Genomic DNA, 19,120 nt, shown 5'->3' with positions numbered 1-19,120 from the left:
TCCTGGGGTGCTCCATATGAGTGCTAGGACGCGAAACTGGTGCAAGCGTAGCAAGCACTCTCCCTCCCTTAGGGCGGGGTCTCTCTGGGTAGCCCTGGCTGTCCTGGAACTCTCTCCGTAGACCACGCTGGCCTCGAACTCAGAGACTCATCTGCCTCTGCCTCTTGAGTGCTGGGATTAAAGGCATGCAACATCACCTCCCTGCCAAGTAGCAAGAGCTCTTAACTACTAAGCCATCTCTTGTGCCCTGCCCTTTGCTTTTGCACACTTATTTGCTTACCTAGAATGACATTGTTATCAGAACATGAATTTTAAACATGCTGTGTTCCAGGGTCAGGTAGAACAGCTCCGGCACCACAGCCCCCAGCGGCAGAGTCATGATAGACATTGGTCCCTTGCCATTTCAGTGGGGCAGCTCTCAGGCTCTAGATACCAGCATCCACAGATGCTCAAATCCCTGATTGAAACAATGTAGCGCTGAACCGGGCAAACGGCTCAGTAGAGTGCCGGCCTCCAAACCTGACAACCTGAGGAGTGCGGATGCCCAGGACCCACACAGTCTAAGCATTTGTAATCACAGCACACCCCGTCGAGATGGGAGGGAGAGAACAGGGGTCGCCAGAGCTTGCAGGCCAGTTAACCTGATGCACACAGCAGTCGACAAGAGAGACCTGGCTTCATTCTCCACCTGTGCCCCATGACACGTGTGTGGCTGCAGTCCAACACACACTAATTAATTAATTAATCAATAACTCGGCATCTGTATAACCTCGGCACATCCTTCCCTATACTTTAAATTATTTGCAGGTTACTTTAAATCCATAGCATAGGTGCTCTGTAAACAGTATACAAACTATGTAGGAAAATAAAAATATTTGGGGACAGATATCATGCCATTAACTCTAGATTGCTGTGGTTTGAACCAGAGCCTTACATGTACTAGGCAAAAACTCTACCACTGAGCTATATCCCATATAGCCCAGGCTAGCCGTAAACTCATGAGCTTACTGGCTTTTCCCAAATTCTGAGACTAAAGGTATGCACCACAGTTTCTGCCTCAATAAATGGTGTTTGTTGGTTTTGTTTGTTTGTTTGTTTGTTTGTATTGAGACAGGGGCTAGCCTAGAAGCCACTATATAGACCAGGCTGACCTCAGATTCACAGAAAGCCCCTTCCTCTGCCTAAATGCTGGGATTAAAAGTGTATACCACCACACCCAGACCCTCAGTAAATGTTTAATGGAGTCTTAACTCAGCTGGTCTGTGGACTATTGATCATGAAGCCACCCATTCCCCCAGTTTCACTGCTTTCACTGGGGACCAAGCAGATGAGGGCAACCCCCGAACAGCCACTGAGTGCTTTCGGGTGCATTTTACCTAGGCTGACGGAAACCATTCCAGGAAGGACTACTTAACGCCTCTCATTCAGTTACTCCTAAAATGCCCTCCTCTGGTCACCAGGCACTTATCACCAACAATGTGCTGTGTCAAGTGCTGTGGTAAGCAGAGCACACACGAGCTTCCTGTCCCCAAGAAGCTCAGAGAGGAAAAGAGAAGAAATGCAGCCCAGGAGGGAGAGAACACTAGGAACTCGTCTCAAGGTCATCATGGAAAGATGCTTCAGCAGCCAAAGGACAGGACTTCCTGGTGCACTAATGATAAAGAGTGAGGAGGCCAGTGGAGGGTAAGGTGTCTGCTGCTTTGACCTAGTGAACACAAGAGGAGGATGGCTTGGCGAGAGGCAATTATGTGCAGACTCAGGCTCACGTGCGGAGCTTCCTTCATGGTTAAGGTTATACTTACGAAGAATGTCTGCAGCCCCTGGCTCCAAATGTCACTTATTTGTATGATCTTGTCTACTCACCACCTATACTATTTACTCACCAAAAATGGGGGAGCTGGGTGTGCTGGTGGTGCATACCTGTAATATCCCAGGTCTCAGGAGGTGAAGGTAGGATTGCAAGTTCAAGGCCAGCCTGGGCTACATAGCGAAGTCCCACATTGGTCCACATGACTCTGACCACCTTATCTCTACACAAAGGGGCGTGTGTGTGTGTGTGTGTGCGTGCATGGTATGATGATGGGAGTTTAATTGCCAAGACTTACACGGTGAGAGGAAAGAATTTCCACGGTGTTGTGATGACGGCATGAACACTGTGGCGCATGTATGCGCACATATACAATGAAATGTAATTTAATGTGCTTTGTCAGCGTGTGCACAGCCTGCCCTCTGTGCCCGGTGCCCTTAGAACCAGAACAGGGTGCTGGGTCCCTGGAACTGGAGTTACAAATGTTGTGAGCTGCCATGTAGGCACTGGGAAGCGAACATGAATTTTGTGAGGGCAAATGCTCTTAGCCACCGAACCATCTCCCCAGTCCTTGAACATTTTTAAGTTTTCTTTACATTACTTTATTTTGTGTGCATGGGTGTTTTGCCTGCATGTGTGTCTGTACACCAGTGAGTGCCTGGTATCCATGAAGCCAGACCTGTGTGGGTGCTGGGAATTGAACCTGTGTCCTTTAGAAAAGCAGCCAGTGCGCTTAATCACGGAGCCATCTCTCCAGTTCCCCTAAGTTTTTCTAATTAAAATCATTCATATACGTGTGTGTGTGTGTGTGTGTGTGTGTGTGTGTGTGTGTGTGTGTATGGAACTTCATTATAAGTGACAGTGCCCTGGATTTTAAAATTTTAGAATGCGTACATATATACTTTAGAAATTATTTTGACGTTTGTTTTGTTTGCTAATTAACCCAGATCCTTGGGTCCACTGGGCACTTTGATGCCTTTTAGAATAAGCACCCTAGGTTCTCACTGAGAAGAGCATTCATTTTATGCAGTGAGGAGGCAATGGTGTAGGTGGATGCAGTCCACACCGAGTCTGACTGACAGTATGGCCTCCATCGGTGTTCATTTCTTAGCGGCCCTCACTTCCTGTGTCCTCCCTCTGGATGAACGCAGGACCATTTTGTCCTTCCCTGATAGTGTGGGAGCTATTTGTGAGCAATGAACACAGGGGTCATGAGCCTGTGGAGAGGCCACAGTGTTTTCTCATTTGTGGGAATCAAAGACCTCTGCTGGGACTGCTAGCCCTGGGCACCCAGGGCCGCTGACTTTGGGCAGGCCTTTCAGACAGCTCTGAGGAGCCCTATGTGCTCTGGGAGCCAGCCCTCTGCTCCCTAGCTGTTCTTTTGTGTTGTGTGTTTTACTGGCCCCAGATAACCACTTCCTGTTCCCTATTGATTCTACACAGACCCTGCTTCCTTTCTGCTCAATACCTGGGACATTTTCCAGCTCTTCCTCCCACAAGGGAAAATCCATAAACTTCAGAATTCTCAGGCCTGCTTTTGGTCACTGGGCTCTGCACATTAAGACTGTTTTTTGCCACTCAATGGCCTTCTCTGTGAACCCTTGCCACCTTCCAAAAATGTTCCCAATCATGCCAGTCAGGAGAGAAAGGTTTGTCTGGCCTGGATCCTGACCCCACTTCTTTCCAACTAGAATATTTGTTATCTACTATCAGTCCTAAGTCAGAGAAAATAAGTATGGTAGCACCTCACAGTGATTTTCACCCCCTGTTGGAAGCCAGATGGTATATTATGCTGAGCACTTTGAGCCCACACCAGACAAAACCAGGAAGTATTTGGTAATCTACTAGCAATGTCTAGCATGGACATGGAAAGGGGTTTACCATACCTATGCCCCATGCACAGTGTTCCAAGATTGCAGGATTAGACTGACACTTGTAGAAAGCTAGAAAGCAACAATAAGGTCCTGTATCCACTTCCTGTATCACAGTTAGCAGTGAGGTTACAAAAGCCTACCATCACACCTGGCTTCTATTGAGTTTCCTGGATCAAACTCAAGTCATCAGGCTTTTGTTTAACTAGTGATTTTTACTCCTAAACCACCACCAGGACCATTTGTTTAGTTGCATAGCTTAGAAAGTATTTTAAAAGCTGGACTGACAGATGTGGGCTGGGGACAGAAACGGTGGTGACACCATGGACCTCTCAGGCTGTACCCACCACCCTGCTCCTTGGTAGTGGCATTTAGCCCACCTAAGGAAAGGGTCCTGCTGCTGCCTCTCACAGCCCCTTTACCTGCTCCCTTCAGAGCGCGTTGCTTAAGCTAGAAGTGTGGCCCAGTGGGTAGAGTGCTTTCCCAGCATGCACACAGCCAAGCACCCCATAATCAAGGCCCCGTCTCACATGGCTGTAATCCCTGGGAGGCAGAGGGAAGAGGATCAGGAATGTAAAGCAACCCTCGGCTAAAAGCAAATTTAAGGTCAGTCTGGAATGTCCAAGATTCTGCTGAGAGAGTAGGGGGTTGGAGAGTGGGCGGTGGGGCAAGAGAGAGAGACTGAAGAGATGGCCCAAGGCTTAAGAGAAGGTATCGTTTGTGCAGAATTCAGTCCCCAGCACCCACACTGAGCCACTCAACACCCTGTAGCTCCCACATGGGAGGCCCAGTGTCCCACTATCTGACCTCTGCAGACATTGGCATTCACAGACACATACCCACACTGAGACTCACGTGCAAGCACATAATTAAAAATAAACCTTTAAGAAGAAACAAAACTGACAGGTTGCTACTCCACTGCAGGCCGAAGGCTACTGCAGTGGCCTGGCCCCAGACAGGCACCCTTTCACAAGTGTCGAGAACCCAGAGACCTCATTGCCAGTGGGAAGCAGCAAAGATGCTGAGGTAGAATGTGAGGTTTCTGGTTGAGAAAAGTAAAGGCACACGTCTGGGGGTGAAGATGCTTGGTCTAAGATTACTTTCAATAGCTTTGTTTCTGCTGCTACCATGTAGTACACACATGTACCTTGCTTAGGAAAAAGGGAAGCGAAGCAAAGTACAAAAGCATGCTTTAACCCCAGCACTGGGGAAGCTGAGGCAGGCAGATCTCTGTGAGTTCAAGGCCAGCCTGTTCTACAGAGTGAGTTCTAGGACAGCCAGGGCCACACAAGTCTCTTTTTTGGGAATTGAGAGAGAGAGATTGAAATATCAGTTCAGCACTATTTTTCCTTAGAGTTTGGCAAGGATCGGAACATGTGTGGCTGGGTGTACGGTGAAGAACACTCTTCTATTATGTTGCTGAGTGGTGCTGCGTTCTCTAAAGTCTTACTAGCTCTACATGCACATACACTGATCTAGTCACGACTAGAAACATGTCCTGTGACCCCTGTATTTACACAGGGGCCTCATGATGTGTGGAAGTCAGGGGCTGTTCTCTGTAGGAAAGGAGCACGAACAGGCTGACGAGTCTGCGGGCCCTGAGTATGAAGTATGGCACTTTAACAGTTGACCAGCAAGAGGCTGTCCATCTCAGCCAGCCAGCTGGGTAGCAACAGATATGCACCCAGTTCTCTACTGTGTGACTAGAAGAACAAGGCAAGGGCCATATGTGAAAGCAGGAGACCAGGGCTGAAGGTGCAGGGTGGGAGCCAGCAAGTGGGCTTTACATCCAGGGGACCAAGGCAGCTAGCCTCAACTGAGGGAAGAAGTACTGTTGGCAAAGTCCTCCATTAGGAACAAAGTCTAGGCCTTGGGGAGAGCTGGTGTTAAGGGTCGGCATGAGGAAAGAGAAGGATCAGCGCTGAAAACTGGGTCTTATGTGTGCTTCTCAGTGGCACTTTCAAGTACTGGCTGCAAAAATTCCTCCGGTCCAGAAGCCCAAGGTCAAAGCCAGGCAAAGGCAGTTTAGACCCAGAGAACCGCAGACTACTAAATGAGGCCTTGGAAGCAGTTTAACAGTGGCCTTGCCTGGTTCATGCATTCACTCATCTTTTGAAACAGAGTCTCAGTATATAACTCTGGCTTTAAATTTGAGTACTTCATGCAATCCATACTGTGTGCTACCACACCCAACTGGCCTTTCTAGGCCTAGGGCTTTGCTCCAAGGGTTCCCTTGGTTCCCTGGTGGAGGCCATCAGACTATGTAAGGAGTTTTCCGTGCTCCTTCTAAAAGGCGCATGCAGCTGCCAGGAAGATGTGCAAAGCCACACCTTCGGGTCTCCGTTATGACCTCAGGCCCACATCAGCCAAGCACGGCATGCACAGCCTTCTAGCCATCCGTGAATGGAACCAGTACTTCCAGGACTGGCCAGAGAGCCCCCTTCACTCCGGGGCTCTGTCAGTGGTGTGTGGCCAGCCAGTGGGTAGGTACCAGGCCAGCCATGAGTACATCTCCCAGGTCTTACAGGGGCTCACCATGGTACCTCCAAACCAACTGTGGTGGGAGTGATCACACCATGGATACCACAAATGCTACGGTGCTGGACTTGAGTTGTTCCATAGAAAGCTGTTGTAAGCAAGCCTCTAAGCTCTGCTAACTCTATCCCTGGACTTCCTCCATGAATAAAGATAACTAAAATTGAGTGACTCCCTGTGTGGCTCCTTTTCCATTGAACTCTAGGCTCAACCTACCTGCTTCAGCTCCTCAGTAGCTGAGGGAAAATAGTGACATCACTTTCTCAAGAGAGGCACATGGAGGTCAAAGGACAGCTTGTGGGAGTCATCCCCATCCCTCTACCGTGTGGATTCCTGAGATCTAACTCGTCATCAGGCCTGGAGGCAGATGCTTTTACTGGCTGAGCCATCTCACCAATCCGCTTTCTGTTTTTTTTGAGTGCCACACTGGAGTCATTGCCACACCAGCAGTATATTTGATTGCTGTCGGTGAAGACAGGTCCTGAGAAGGTCCTCCCAGATACACAGCTTGTAATTGTTCAGCTGGGATCAGTGATTTACTAAGCACCTTGATACGGCCTTTATTTTTAGACAAATGGCTGCATCTGCTTTGTTTTTTGTTTTTCCTCCTCTAACAGCCATCTGGTCCAGGTCTTGCTTTAGATTGACAGAGTAAAACAGCCCTGGTTTATAGGTGAGGTGACTGAGTCCAGAGAGGTTGGATGGGGCCTGGGACCCTGCTTTTCTGCTTTTCCACTAGAGAGCCTTCTAAACCAAACTTTAGCTCGGGTTCCAGTCGGAGAAACAGTCTCTGCAACGGGAGCCATCAATAGCTGGAGGACACTGGGGAAAAGGGGTGTGTGTAAGATTTTATGGGAAAACTGAACCTTAGCAGCCCTTGTGTCTGTGTGTGTGTGTGTGTCTGTGTATGTGCGTTGTTGTTGTTGAGTTCACTGATCAGCCATGGAATATTTTTGGAGCCCTTTTGCCGCCAGAGTTTCAAAAGTATTTGCAGACTAAACCTTGGGATGAATAAGGGGGGGGGGATAACCTTTTATTTATTTGTTTGTTTGTTTGTTTTTGTTTTTCAAGACAGGGTTTCTCTGTGTAGCCCTGGCTGTCCTAGAACTCACTCTGTAGACCAAGCTAACCTCAATCCGCTTTCTCCACCTCCTGGGTACTGGGATTAAAGGTGTGTTCCAGCACTGCCTGGCTTATTTTGTTCATTTAAAGTCTGATTTTTTTTCTTAAGACTTTTATTTGTGCCTGAATTTGTCTCTCTCCCCCTTACTCCTCCCCACTGCGTGCGTGCTTGCGTGTGTGCGTACAGATGCCCGGGGATTAGAAATACAGGCTTTTTGTAAGTTGCCTGGTGTGTGTGATGATATATCTGGAAGAGGAGAAAGCTCTCTAACTCCTCCTGAGCCATCTCTCCAGCCCCCAATGTGTGATTTTATTAAAAATAACTTTTCCATAGAAAAGTTAATCTATTGTATTAACTCCAGAAGTAGCTTATTATAATCCCGATGGACTTACAAATTGAATTTATTTTGGAGGTTTCACCTATCCAGCAGCCCCAGGAAGGAACATGGCCGCCGTCTACACTGACGTGGAACAAAGAGGCTGTGTTTGGGAGTTAGTGCTGTCCGGCACATTAATGCAAATGCTTAAAGCCACTCACCTTATAAAGAAAATAAGGGATGTAAGGGTCAAAGTATGATGTTTTCCTTTTCTTTCCTCTCATTACCCTTCTTCAGTGGTTTCAGAAATTTAAATATTTCCCCCTCCCCACTGGGAAGGTATTTTTGTCTTCTGGCTACTGAGACTGATGATTGTTCAAAGATGGTGCACTTTCCTTTTTAAAACATTTATTTATTCTGTTTTATGTGTACGGGTGTGTCTGAGTGTATGTGTAGCGCATGCAGACGTCAGAGAGGGGTCACAGGTGGTTGTAGCCACTGCATGGGTGCTAGGAAATGAACCACAAGCGCTTTCAACCACTGAGACATCTCTTCAGCCTCCAGAATTGGTGCATTTTTAAACACTGGGAGCAATCTATGTGTGTTTTTGTGGGAGATGAGGCACCGTTCTCCCCGACCCTGTGAGTGTGTGGGAGGAAAACTGGCACGCATGGTGAGCTACTGGTTCAGCCCTGGGATTCCGGTGAGCCACCACCCCAGACTAGATAAAGGGTCTTAGACAGACTTCTAGGAAGCAGCAGGCTTAGACAGCACAGACTCTGTGCCGTCCTTCAAATCCTGGCAGTGCTAACAGTCATTCAGTAAAGACTAAAGCTCTGGTAAATGAGCTGGATAGAAGTGGTGCACACTTTTAATGCCAGTGTCGGGGAACACTGTGAGACACTGGCTGTGGGAGGCCGGAGCCTGCCCGTAATACCAACACTCAGGACACTGGGCAAGGTGGGTGATTGTGAGTTGGAGGCAAACCTGGGCTACATGGTGGGACTGTGTCTTTTGAGATGGCAATGTGTCATTGTAGATGAAGCCACTTGAGGATGGGTGGGGCCTGGGGGTGTTTGTTATCTTGGTCTTGTCTCATGGTGTTGTCTCCATCTGTGGCATCTTTTCAGGAAGGCTTAGGAATCCTTGGGCTTTGTTTAAGAAAGCCCACATGTTAGATTAAAACTTGTTATACTATTTCCCTTAAAAAAAGAAAAAGAAAGCCCTAGTTTGAGCTCACAGGAGTCAGTATTTTCCAGTGGGGACCAGAGAGGCAGGGCTGCTCTCCTAACCTGGAAAGCTGGAAAGGACTGTCCTCTGCGGGTGTCTATGGGAGACATGGAGGGCTTCCGGGAGCTGGATTTCAGGAGGTGAGTCCTCCTTGCTCCCCATCTGAGTTGTGGGTACATCCTTCGACAGGTGGCCTTGGATTTTGTCTGGTGCACAGGTCCCGCTGAAAGGGTTTTCTTGGAGAGCGCTGGACCGGAGACTGTTGACATGCCAGGGAGTCCGTGCATACAGAGCAGGGGGGCAGAATGGGCTTGCCTGGCGCAAGGGCCCACACTACTTTCTGGGAGCCTGAGGGTTAATCTCCATAGCTCATTGGCAGCTCTGCCTCTGTCCAGGGCATGCTGGGATTTCCTCCCAGCTGTTTTACATCACGAAGATTTGTGTGTTGGGGAAATTCCAGGGCACAGCTGCAATTAATCTGCTGCTGGGTCTCGGAGCAGAGTGGGATTGTGTAGGACAGGTCTCCGCCCCACTGCAGGAAAGCGGGCTCCAACCCCTAGGGAACACCCTTCAGAGGGACCCTTCCCCAGGCCCGAGGCGAGCGGAAACAGCCCACCTGGCCGAGCACTTAGCCCAAGCAGGACTCTGAGAAGGGCTGAGAACCAAAAAGAGACAGCAGAACATTAAGGAAAAGAGGTACAGTGTTCCTCCAACAAAGCTAAAGTAACATACAGAGCAACACTTATCACCCAAAGGAAACCTGCTTATGTCCACCTTTGCTCAGGAATGTGGTGCTCTGATCAGTATGCCGCAGTACAGAACAAGAAAGAGCAAACCCTGGAGGCCCCATAGGGTTCACGGGAATGCAAAAGCGCTCCCAGGTAGGAAAATCAGTCACGATGCATGCATCTCATGAATGAGTCAAATCAGATGCTGAGCGATTCAGTGACTGTTCCAACGAGAACAATGCGAAAATCGGACTAGAATCACCCTTCCTTAAGAAGGCGGAAACAGATGCTAGGGCTGGGGAAACGGCCCTAGGTAAGAATGCTTGCTGCACAGCCGTGAGGACCCGAGTTCAAATCACCAGCATCCACCTCAACAACCACAAGACAAGTAAACAAGCCTGGAGGCTGGTGAGATGGCTTAGCACAGAAAGGAACCTGCAAGTCCGAGGGTCTGTGTTTGACCCCCGGAACCCACAAAAACGAGGAAGAAGGGAGCCAACTCGACAATGTGACGTCTTGCCTCCACGCATGACACATGTGCCACTTACACACACACATAAATTTTAAGTTGGGTGTGGCCACACAGGCCTGCGTAACCTCAGTGCTGAGATGGGCAGAGACAGTAAGGTCCTTTTGGCTTGCTGGCTGCCGGTCTAGCCCCAGTATGGTAAGCATCCTTGTCTCAGGAGAACAAGCCAGAGAATAACAGAGCAGGGCACTGGCCTCCTCCTGGCCTCTCTACGCGGCTGTACACACGTTCTTATTGCATTTCTTTGTCTTTATTTCAGGGTAATGATTGTCACAGCACACTTGTGGAGGGCAGAGGACAACTTTCAGGAGTAGCTTCTTTTCTTTCCACCATACAGGTTACAGGAATCAGACTAGTTGTCAGGTTTGGTGGCAGGGACCATTACCTACTGACCAGCTTGGTGGCTCCACACAAACAGATATATTCATACATTCTAAGCCACAGCCTCACTGTACATAAGCATAAAACAGAATGGCAGGAGGCTAGGTCCTCTGCCAGGTTCCAAGGTTCTTTGAAGATCAGACATGGTAGCATCTTAAAGCAGCATATGTGAGTGAGGGTGGTCTTTTCTGTCTCTGAATATCGAAGGGGTCCTTTACCCATAAACAGCTTCTCAGAATGCTCACTCCAACAGTTGCACTGATACTTTGAAAACCCAAAGCTTTGCCTTTTCAACGGTCACCTCAGGAGAAAGAGGTAGCTAGGCCAGGCTCTGAACACATCCGCTGCACAGATGCCCAGCTGAGGCAGAAGCTTGAGCTTGGGCGGCTTGTTGAATGGAGCTTAGACAGGGCTTGACGAAACCTGTTTAAATTTGTCCACATGCCATTATTGTACGCAGCTACATTATCTAAGCTCAACTACACATCACTTAATCCCCACAGACACGCTCCACCCATGTGCAGTGACCTCCAGGATAACTGTGGGGCTGGCCTCTCCTGGGAACCACTGCCAAGAAGAGCTTTCTTGGCGCTGGAGAGACGTCTTAGTGTGAAGAGTGTGTATGCTCTTGCCGTTTAGTTTCAGCACCCACAGTTCGTGGCTCACACAACCACATGTAACCTCCTGAGATTCGACACCCTGACCTCTGCGGGCACCCACAACGTGGACAGCACACAGAGAAACAATTCAGATTAAAAACAAATAACTTTTGCAAGCAGTTTCTTTCCTCTGGGTGTGATCTCAGCATTCAGAGCATTGCCGATGCCTGCACGTTCCTAGGGCTGTTGCCTCCTGTTGCCTTAATCCACGTGGGAGAACCAGAGTCCCCAGTGGCCATGGAAAAGCCCTGCAGGTGCGGTGGCCCAGCTGTAACCCCAGTGTTGAGTAGGCAGAGGCGGGATTCGGCAAGCTCTGCGTTCTGTGGTGAGACCCTAGCTTGGCATGTAAGGTGGAGAGCGATTGAAGACACCAGAATTAAGAGAGGAAGAAGAGAGTGTTAGACATACGCGCATGGACACCCACACAGCTGCGTGTCCACACACACGAACATGCGCACAAACACATGTACGCCACACACATGGGGGGAATGTTTAAAAGTTGAAAAAGGGAGAACTACCATCCTGCTAGTTCAGATTGACTCCCCAGGCCTCCAGGGGCCAGTAGAGCAAGCAGGCCGGGCCCTGAGCGACAGGTATCCTGTTCCCAGCTCCGCCTGCTCTCAGACCTCAGTGGTACACCGTTATCCTCTAAGCTTCTCACGCCTCTGACCCCTGTGTGCGCCACTGGGGCAGAAAGGCCCCTTCCTCTCACTGGACGCCCCAGAAAGGCACCTGAGTAGACAGATCAACTCTTCACTGCGAGTGTGTATGTGGTGACGGCATGCATGTGTATACCTTGACACACAAGGTCAAGTGAGATGAGCCCTCGTGAAAAAAAAAAAAAAAATCAGATCACTAATCACTAGATTAGTGATTCGGAAGAGCAGGCAGCCACCCCCCAACCCCATCCTGGGAGACATTTGGGAAAGTCTGAAACACTTCTCTTTTCTTGAAACACTTTTTTTTTTAATGTTTGTGAGCATTTTGCCTACACGTGTGTATATTTCATGTACACACACACACACACACACACACATTGTGTACATGCAGTGCCTGTGGGGGACAGAAGAGGGCACCAGATCTCCTAGAACTGGAGTTACAAGTGGTTTTAAGTTGTCGTGATGGTGCTGGGAACCAAACCTGGGTCTTCTTGGGTTTTCTCCAAGAGCAGCCGGCACACCCAGCACATTTTCTTTCTTTCTTAAGTAAGGTCCATGTATTTCACAGTAGCTGGATTAAAGGTGTGGGCGCGGTTGTTGATTTTAGAAGATGTCTGGTATTCGGTTGTAAGTATTGGCTGCCTCCAGCCACCACCATAAGAGAACATTGGTGTCCATGGGGGAGTGGGAGAGAGCAAAGGAATGGGAAAGTCCATCAGAGGAGAGGACGAGTTGCAGGCTGGCCCTGTGGAGGGGGTCATAGTGGGCTGACTGGAGTGTGGTGGATGAGTCCTTGCCAGTTTGGATCCCCCACCCGTGTAAACACCAATCGAGGATATCATGGCCCACCTTTGATCCCAGAACTTGGAAGGTGACCTTGGGAAAAGCTATCTAGACAGGAAAGCTCTGGCTGAACTGGAGAGATCCTGCCTCAGTGAATAAAGTAGAGAGTGAGTCAGATAGACTCCAGAGGCACGCAGGCATGCACACACACACGAAAAGAAAATATGTTCTTTCTCATGGAATAGTGAAAAGAATAGAATTTGAAGTGAAAAATAATTGATCGTTGGCTCAGTTGGCCTATCCCTTTAACCTGTGTTTACAACCGTTAATTCACTCAAAAAAGCCTAGGATGGTGGCGCTTTCTGCTACTGCAACGGCCATGTGCTAAACTGGGTTCTTTGAGTGCGTTTTGGTTTGATTTTACTTTCTTGGGAGAAGGGGGAGTTAGCGCTCGCCTTCCCCTTTCAGGCTGGATCTTGCTTTTCTTCGTTGCTGTACTGAGTACAGCAGGTTAGCTGGCTCCAGAAGCTCCCAGGCGATTCTGTCTCGGCTTCCCATCTCACAGTAGGAGTGCTGGATTACACATGTACATTCTCGAATCCTGATTTTCACGTGGCCTCCAGGGTTTCTCAAGGCCTCTGCCTACTGAGCCACCTCCCTGCCCTATTTAGTTATTTTTTGAGACAAGGTCTCATGCAGCCTGGACTGGTCGCAACCTTTCTGGGTAGCAGGTGGTGAGTTTAAACATCTGGTCCTTCTGTCCCTACCTCCCTAGAGCTGCAGTTACAGGCATGTACCACCGCCTTCAGTTTACGTACGGAGGACCAGTCCCAGGACTGCCGGGAGGCGCTTTACTGGCCTGAGCTGCATCCACAGCCTTGTGGGTACCTTTCTAAAAGTTGAACCTCCACTTCCTCTCAGAACTCTAGTTCTCAAAGCAGTCCCAAGAATTCTGCCCTGGTCGGCTGCCCAGAAGCGCCTTGTCAGTGTTGACTGTAGGATAACATGCTTGCTTTTGCTCCTGGCAAAGACTAATGGTTTGCTTATGAACATAATAGCTGCCATTTATCAAATAACTCCCACATGTAAGACACCGTTCAGTCCCTGATGTGGTCCCGTTCCTACTCACAACCTGTAAAGTTAGTCATAATAGCTTGCCCCCGCAGGTGACAAAACAGACTCCAAACTGTTAAGTCATTTGTCTTGGGTCACAACCTACATTGGCTGAGCGAGATCTATGCCCATGGATGCTGTGCTCAGAGCCCCCCTGTACTCCCTCCTGTCAGGCTGTGTCATACCCATGTAAAGGAAATGCTTTTCCTCTAGAGAGCATGTGTGTGTGAATTTGTACGTGGGTCTGGAAAGGGTTCCATTTTTCTTTTCTCCTCCAGTGATGCATGGCAGAAGGTGGAGGGTGTGGGGTGATGGAGCCAAGGTTGACAGACAGTAATGAAAGGCCACATCCACGAGTGTGCGTGGATGCTGAGTCTATTCTATACACCTGTAATCCCAGTACTCTGCTTTAGAAGCAAGGATATCACTGGAAATCCAAGGCCAGCCTGGTCTAAATAGTGAGTTCCAGTCCAGCCAAGACTACATAGCAAGATATTTTCTCACACAAACAAATAAACAAACAAATAAAAAAAAAAGATAATTACCCATGATCCTTGATTGTAGGGCAGGTGGGAGGTTTTTTGGTTTTGTTTTAGTTTTAGTTTTGTTTTTCAGGAAAGATCTCATATATCCTAGGCTGACCTCGAACTTGTTATGTAGCTGAGGGTGGCCTTGAACTTCTGATCCTCTACTTCTACCTCCCAAGAGCTGGGATTTCAGGCATGCCACCACCATAACCCGTATAGTTGGGGCTGGGTGTTCGACCTAGGGCTTCGTGCGCATTAAGTGAGTTCTCCATGTTTATCCATGTTTAGCACTCGCACATGTGTGTTTCTTGGGGAATGCCATCGGGGATGGACCAGGCAGGTCCTCCACTTGGGAATCTGATGATCTGCTGCACTCCCTAAGGAGAGTAGAGAAGGCTTGAGCCTCACAAACAGGTTCTTGGAAGGTGATGGTCACACTGGGATTATCCATGCCCTCCCCACTGAAGTCGTTAGCTGAGTTGTTTAATGTCTTGCCCCTGGCTGTGGTGGTGAGATGGTGGTAGCAGACTGACTATAAAATGTTTGCCGTGCCACAGTAGACTCACGTGGCGGTGGAGGTGATTGCCCTTGTCCAGGCCCTGTGGGCTTACAGCTGGTGACCTCCTGAGGGCCCTTTCTAGACTCCCCTTGGTACCTAAGACAGTTCACCTCACCTGCTTCGTGTTTTCTCTCCCCGGTGCAGTACCTGCAGATGAAATGGCCCCTCCTCGATGTCCCGTCCAGTGCTACAGTCAAGGACACAAGATCACCATCTCCAGCCCACTTGGTGAGTCTGTCTTACCTGCCCCGCCCCTGTCCCTCACTCCCTTCCGCCTTCCAGAAACTTCCTGAGTCCGTCTCCTCAATGTCTCACATTCTCGTGGTCGTGCTAAAATATTTGACAAAGGTGACCTAACGGAGGAAGGGTTTATGTTGGCTCACAGTTTGGTGGGGCCTGGCTGTCTGGCGGGGAGGTCATACTGCAGGAGTGTGAGGCGGCTGGTCATCCTGCGCCCACTGTCAGGAAAACAGACTGATGGACGCCGGTGCTCAGCTCGCTTTCTCCTTTTTGTTCAGTATGGGGATCCTGCCCGCTGGATGGTGCCTCCCACATTCAGGGTGAGTCTCCCCTCAGTTAAATCCTTCTGGAAACACTCTTAGGGACACCTGGAGGGTTTTTCCACGGTGGTTGTCAATTTGAAGATTAGCCCTCACACTCGGTGTTGGGACAGTCAGGGGTTAACAAAGAGGTTATGTCTTAGACACCCACCTTTCCCTCCACCTCAGCATGTAGGCACACACCGCCTGGAACGCTTGATTGAAGACACATGGCCCTGACCATTAACCCCGGTTCTTCCTGGACACCTGCTTCAAATCCTTCTCCACTTCCTCTGAACAAGAGGTCCTTTCTGTCCAGTTGGTGTTCAGTCAGAACACCTCTTCTCCGAGTGGCAGCAAGGCTGCGCTTAGGGAGGCTTCGCCTCAGCTGTTTCAGGGAAGCGTCCATTAAAATGTGGGCAATGGCTGCTTAGCACAGCTGCGGCAATACTGGGCTTGGGAGGAAAGGGGACAGAGTCCTGGCAGGCACGGGTAGTGAGGTTCAGCAGGGCTCCTCACCTCCTCGTGACACGGAACTGGAGCCCAAAGTGTATCAAAGATGATGCTGGAATCCAGCCCTCGAATTCCGTCTTCCAGGAAGTAAGTTAGGCTCTGAGTGGATGCCTGCCAAGCTAGCTGGTGTCTGTCCTGCCCCGTGAGTCCCAGAGTCCTAGAGGATCTTCACCAGGCTCAACCTGTCCTGTACAGGAGATGAGGGCTTCCGCACTGCCTTAGGGATCCATGGTGATTCTTGAAAACCATTTCTTAGAGACAAATTTAAAAACCTGTGAAAGTAGACTATATCATATAAAACAAATTCCCTTATTACCATCTCTCACATTCCCCCTCCTGCTACTCTTATTTTACAGCAAATCCCAGACACTATTTTCTTACACACGACATTTTAAGCTATACTGATAGGCCTCGCTCATTAAAGGCTAGCTGTGAGGAAGAAGACAGCCAGAGAATATTCAGGCAACTGCAGTGAGCTTGTGCGTTTCCAGCAGTCATGGGACCAGCTCAGTGCTAGAGCCGTTGGTAGTCTACAGCATGACGTCACAGCCAGCTGCCAGGAGGTGGGCAGGAATAGCCATGCAGGGCAGAGCCAGCCACCCAGGGTAGGCTGTCCAAAGACACGCAAGGTGCCAATGACACATTCACCAAAGCGCTGAGCAATTGTGGCACGAATATGCCGTGGCCGTGGTTCTGGTCCCCAAGGTCCCCTTTGAGGAGGTACGCATGAGATGCAGGTGCCCTCTAGTGGCCTGAATCAGACACAAGGCGGGATGGTTCGCCCTGAGCCGGCTATCTTTCCCTGCTGTCTACCATCATCTGCTCACCCCCACCCTCCCTGTGGCACCCGAGCCTCCCACAGCAGATCCCAAGGTGTCAGGGCTTGCCGCCCTCTCTCCTGTCCAGGGGCTATCTTCTCACAGGTTCCTTTTAGAGGACACGACTTCCCTTTCAAAGTTAACACACATTCTGAATGTCCTATCCTTCCTCTGAGTATCACCCTCCTCCAACATTTTCAACCCAGCTTCCCATGCTGTCATCGTCACATCTTCTTCCCTCCAGTCCACGGCTGCCTATTTCAGCTCTCGCTGCCATGCTCAGTCACCTCCTCGCTTTCCAGGCACCATCTAGGTCACAGCTCACAGGGTTGACCACTCACCCTCACCTCCTTGGCTCCAGAACTCTATAGAAATGATGATACTCAGTATTGGCTCTTGGCCCTTTTCTCTCAAGTCCCTTTTCCTCAACCAGGGCAGCTGCTCATGGCTTTCTCAGGGCGACAGAGAAGTACATGAAATTCCTGAACTCTCAGGAAGCGTCTTGCAGTTGTACCTGCCAATCACTTAGCCGTTGAAGACGAGTACTCTGTATATCGCAGCACAGCAGCACAGCGGGAAATGGAGGGCTCTTATTTTGTCTTAGAGCAGGAAAGCACAGGCTGTTGGAACACATTGCTTTAATGACAGCAAAGTAGACAACTTTTCAGAAGATTCCATATCATCATAGTCCAGTCTAATGTCCCAAAGCATAAACAGACTCAAGCACAAGGAAGCCAGGGAGGTGGTTCTGCAGTTTGAACCCTCAGAGCTACTTGGGAGGAGAGAGCTGACACCTGCAAGATATCCTCCAACCTCCACAGTCAGACTGTGGTGTACACACACACACACACACACACACACACACAAAATAAGTTTTAAAAGCCTGGATGGACCAGGCATAACCAGGTAGATCTCTGTAAGTTTGAGGCCAGCCTGGTCTACATAGCAAGTTCCAGGCCAGCCAAGGCTACATAGGAAGACCCTACATTAAATTAAATAGAAAGCAAAAATTAAAACCTGAATATTTAAAAAACAGAAAATTAAATAACACACACAGGGAAGGCCCTTAATATGAACCTGGAGATCAGCAACTCATCCAGACTCCTGAGAGGAGAGCGAGGAAGGCCTCCAGAGCCTGGGGACAAGGTGCTGGTGGTGGGTTGGGGACGGGGACTGTGGCTGTGAAACACTGGGTTAGACCCTGGCTTTGCTTCCTTCTCTTCTCCAGGCTTCGGGCAAATTACCTCATCTCTCTTTGCCTCAGTCTCCTCATCTATTAAATGGGGATTAGAGGAGCACTGACATCATAGAGCTGCACAGAATGAGACAGTGTTGTAGTGAGTCTGAACTCAGCATTGTGCCCAACACAGAGTAGCCTCACCAACGGTTCGCTCTCCACACCATCCCCACCCTGCATCATCAGGGCCGCCGCTGCTGCAGCCATTGCTATTGGTGAGAAATCAAGAGAAGGAATGAACAATTAACATCCCATTTAATTAGCAGAACTAAGAGGTAATGAGGGCCCGAATTAGGTGCCAAAACAAATGGACAGATTGCGAAGGTAATAGAGATAATGAGCCCATAGAATTTAACATCTTAATCCCCCAAGGATATGATTTAATTGGGCTGGGGTGGGGCTTCCATCTTAGATTTTTAAGCTCCCCACGGCGACTTTAAGGGGCAGCCAGAGTTGAGAATCATTCCTGTAATTGCAAATCAAAGACAGGAGGCAGGGGAAAGAGGGGCTCCAACACCCTTAATGACTGAGCACAGCTCCCTGTCCGAGCCGGAGGGGCTGAGCAGGAGCCGAAGTTTCTTCGGACATGGTTACAGAAGCCGGGGCCTTGGTTTTTCCTTCATTTTCTTCTTTAACTGGAGAAATGAAAACACTCTAAACTGAAAATTTAGCTTAGATCAGAAGTAAAATATTTGAAGAAATTTGCCCAGGGAGTAGGGCCAATGAAGAAAATAGGCTACATACTTTCAGAGATTTGGTGAGTCATGTGGAGTCTGTCAAGGAAGGGTGTCTAAACAAGTCATAACCCGGTTGTGACGGGGCGGGGCTAGGGGTTATAACTACTGCCATTTGCACCTTTAAAGCAAGCTAGGGAAAAAAAAAGAAAAACCAGGAAAATCGCCTATGTTACTATTTGTTTTCCTTTATTATAAAGGTTTATTTTTATTTTATGTGCATGAGTGTTTGCCTGCCTGCCTGCCTGTGCACCATGCATATGCCTGGTGCCTAAGCAAACCAGAAGAAGGTATCAGATCCCTTAGAACAGTGGTTCTGAACCTGTGGGTCGTAACCCCTTGGGGTCAAATGACCTTTTTGTAAGTGTCACCTAAGACCATCAGAAAACACAGATAATTACATTACATTTCTTCCTTCCTTCCTTCCTTCCTTCCTTCCTTCCTTCCTTCCTTCCTTCC

The 19,120-nt window shown here is 49.1% G+C and overlaps 1 protein-coding gene across 4 annotated transcripts in view; it reads left to right on the top strand.

Moving 5' to 3' along the window:
- Tcf7l1 (transcription factor 7 like 1) overlaps window positions 1-19,120 on the top strand; it is a 154,640-nt gene that overhangs the window by 117,807 nt on the left and 17,713 nt on the right. For 2 of the 4 annotated variants that reach the window (XM_055596440.1, XM_055596439.1), the window contains exons 4-5: window positions 14,965-15,048; window positions 15,339-15,380. In XM_055596440.1, the coding sequence (XP_055452415.1) occupies window positions 14,965-15,048; window positions 15,339-15,380 (126 nt within the window). The remainder of the gene's footprint in view (window positions 1-14,964; window positions 15,049-15,338; window positions 15,381-19,120) is intronic. The other 2 variants (XM_055596443.1, XM_055596441.1) reach the window with 1 other exon arrangement.

Source organism: Psammomys obesus, unplaced genomic scaffold (genome assembly GCF_907164565.1).
Source record: "Psammomys obesus unplaced genomic scaffold, mPsaObe1.curated_primary_1811, whole genome shotgun sequence".
NCBI lineage: Eukaryota > Metazoa > Chordata > Mammalia > Rodentia > Muridae > Psammomys > Psammomys obesus.
This window is presented reverse-complemented; position numbering and strand designations above follow the sequence as displayed.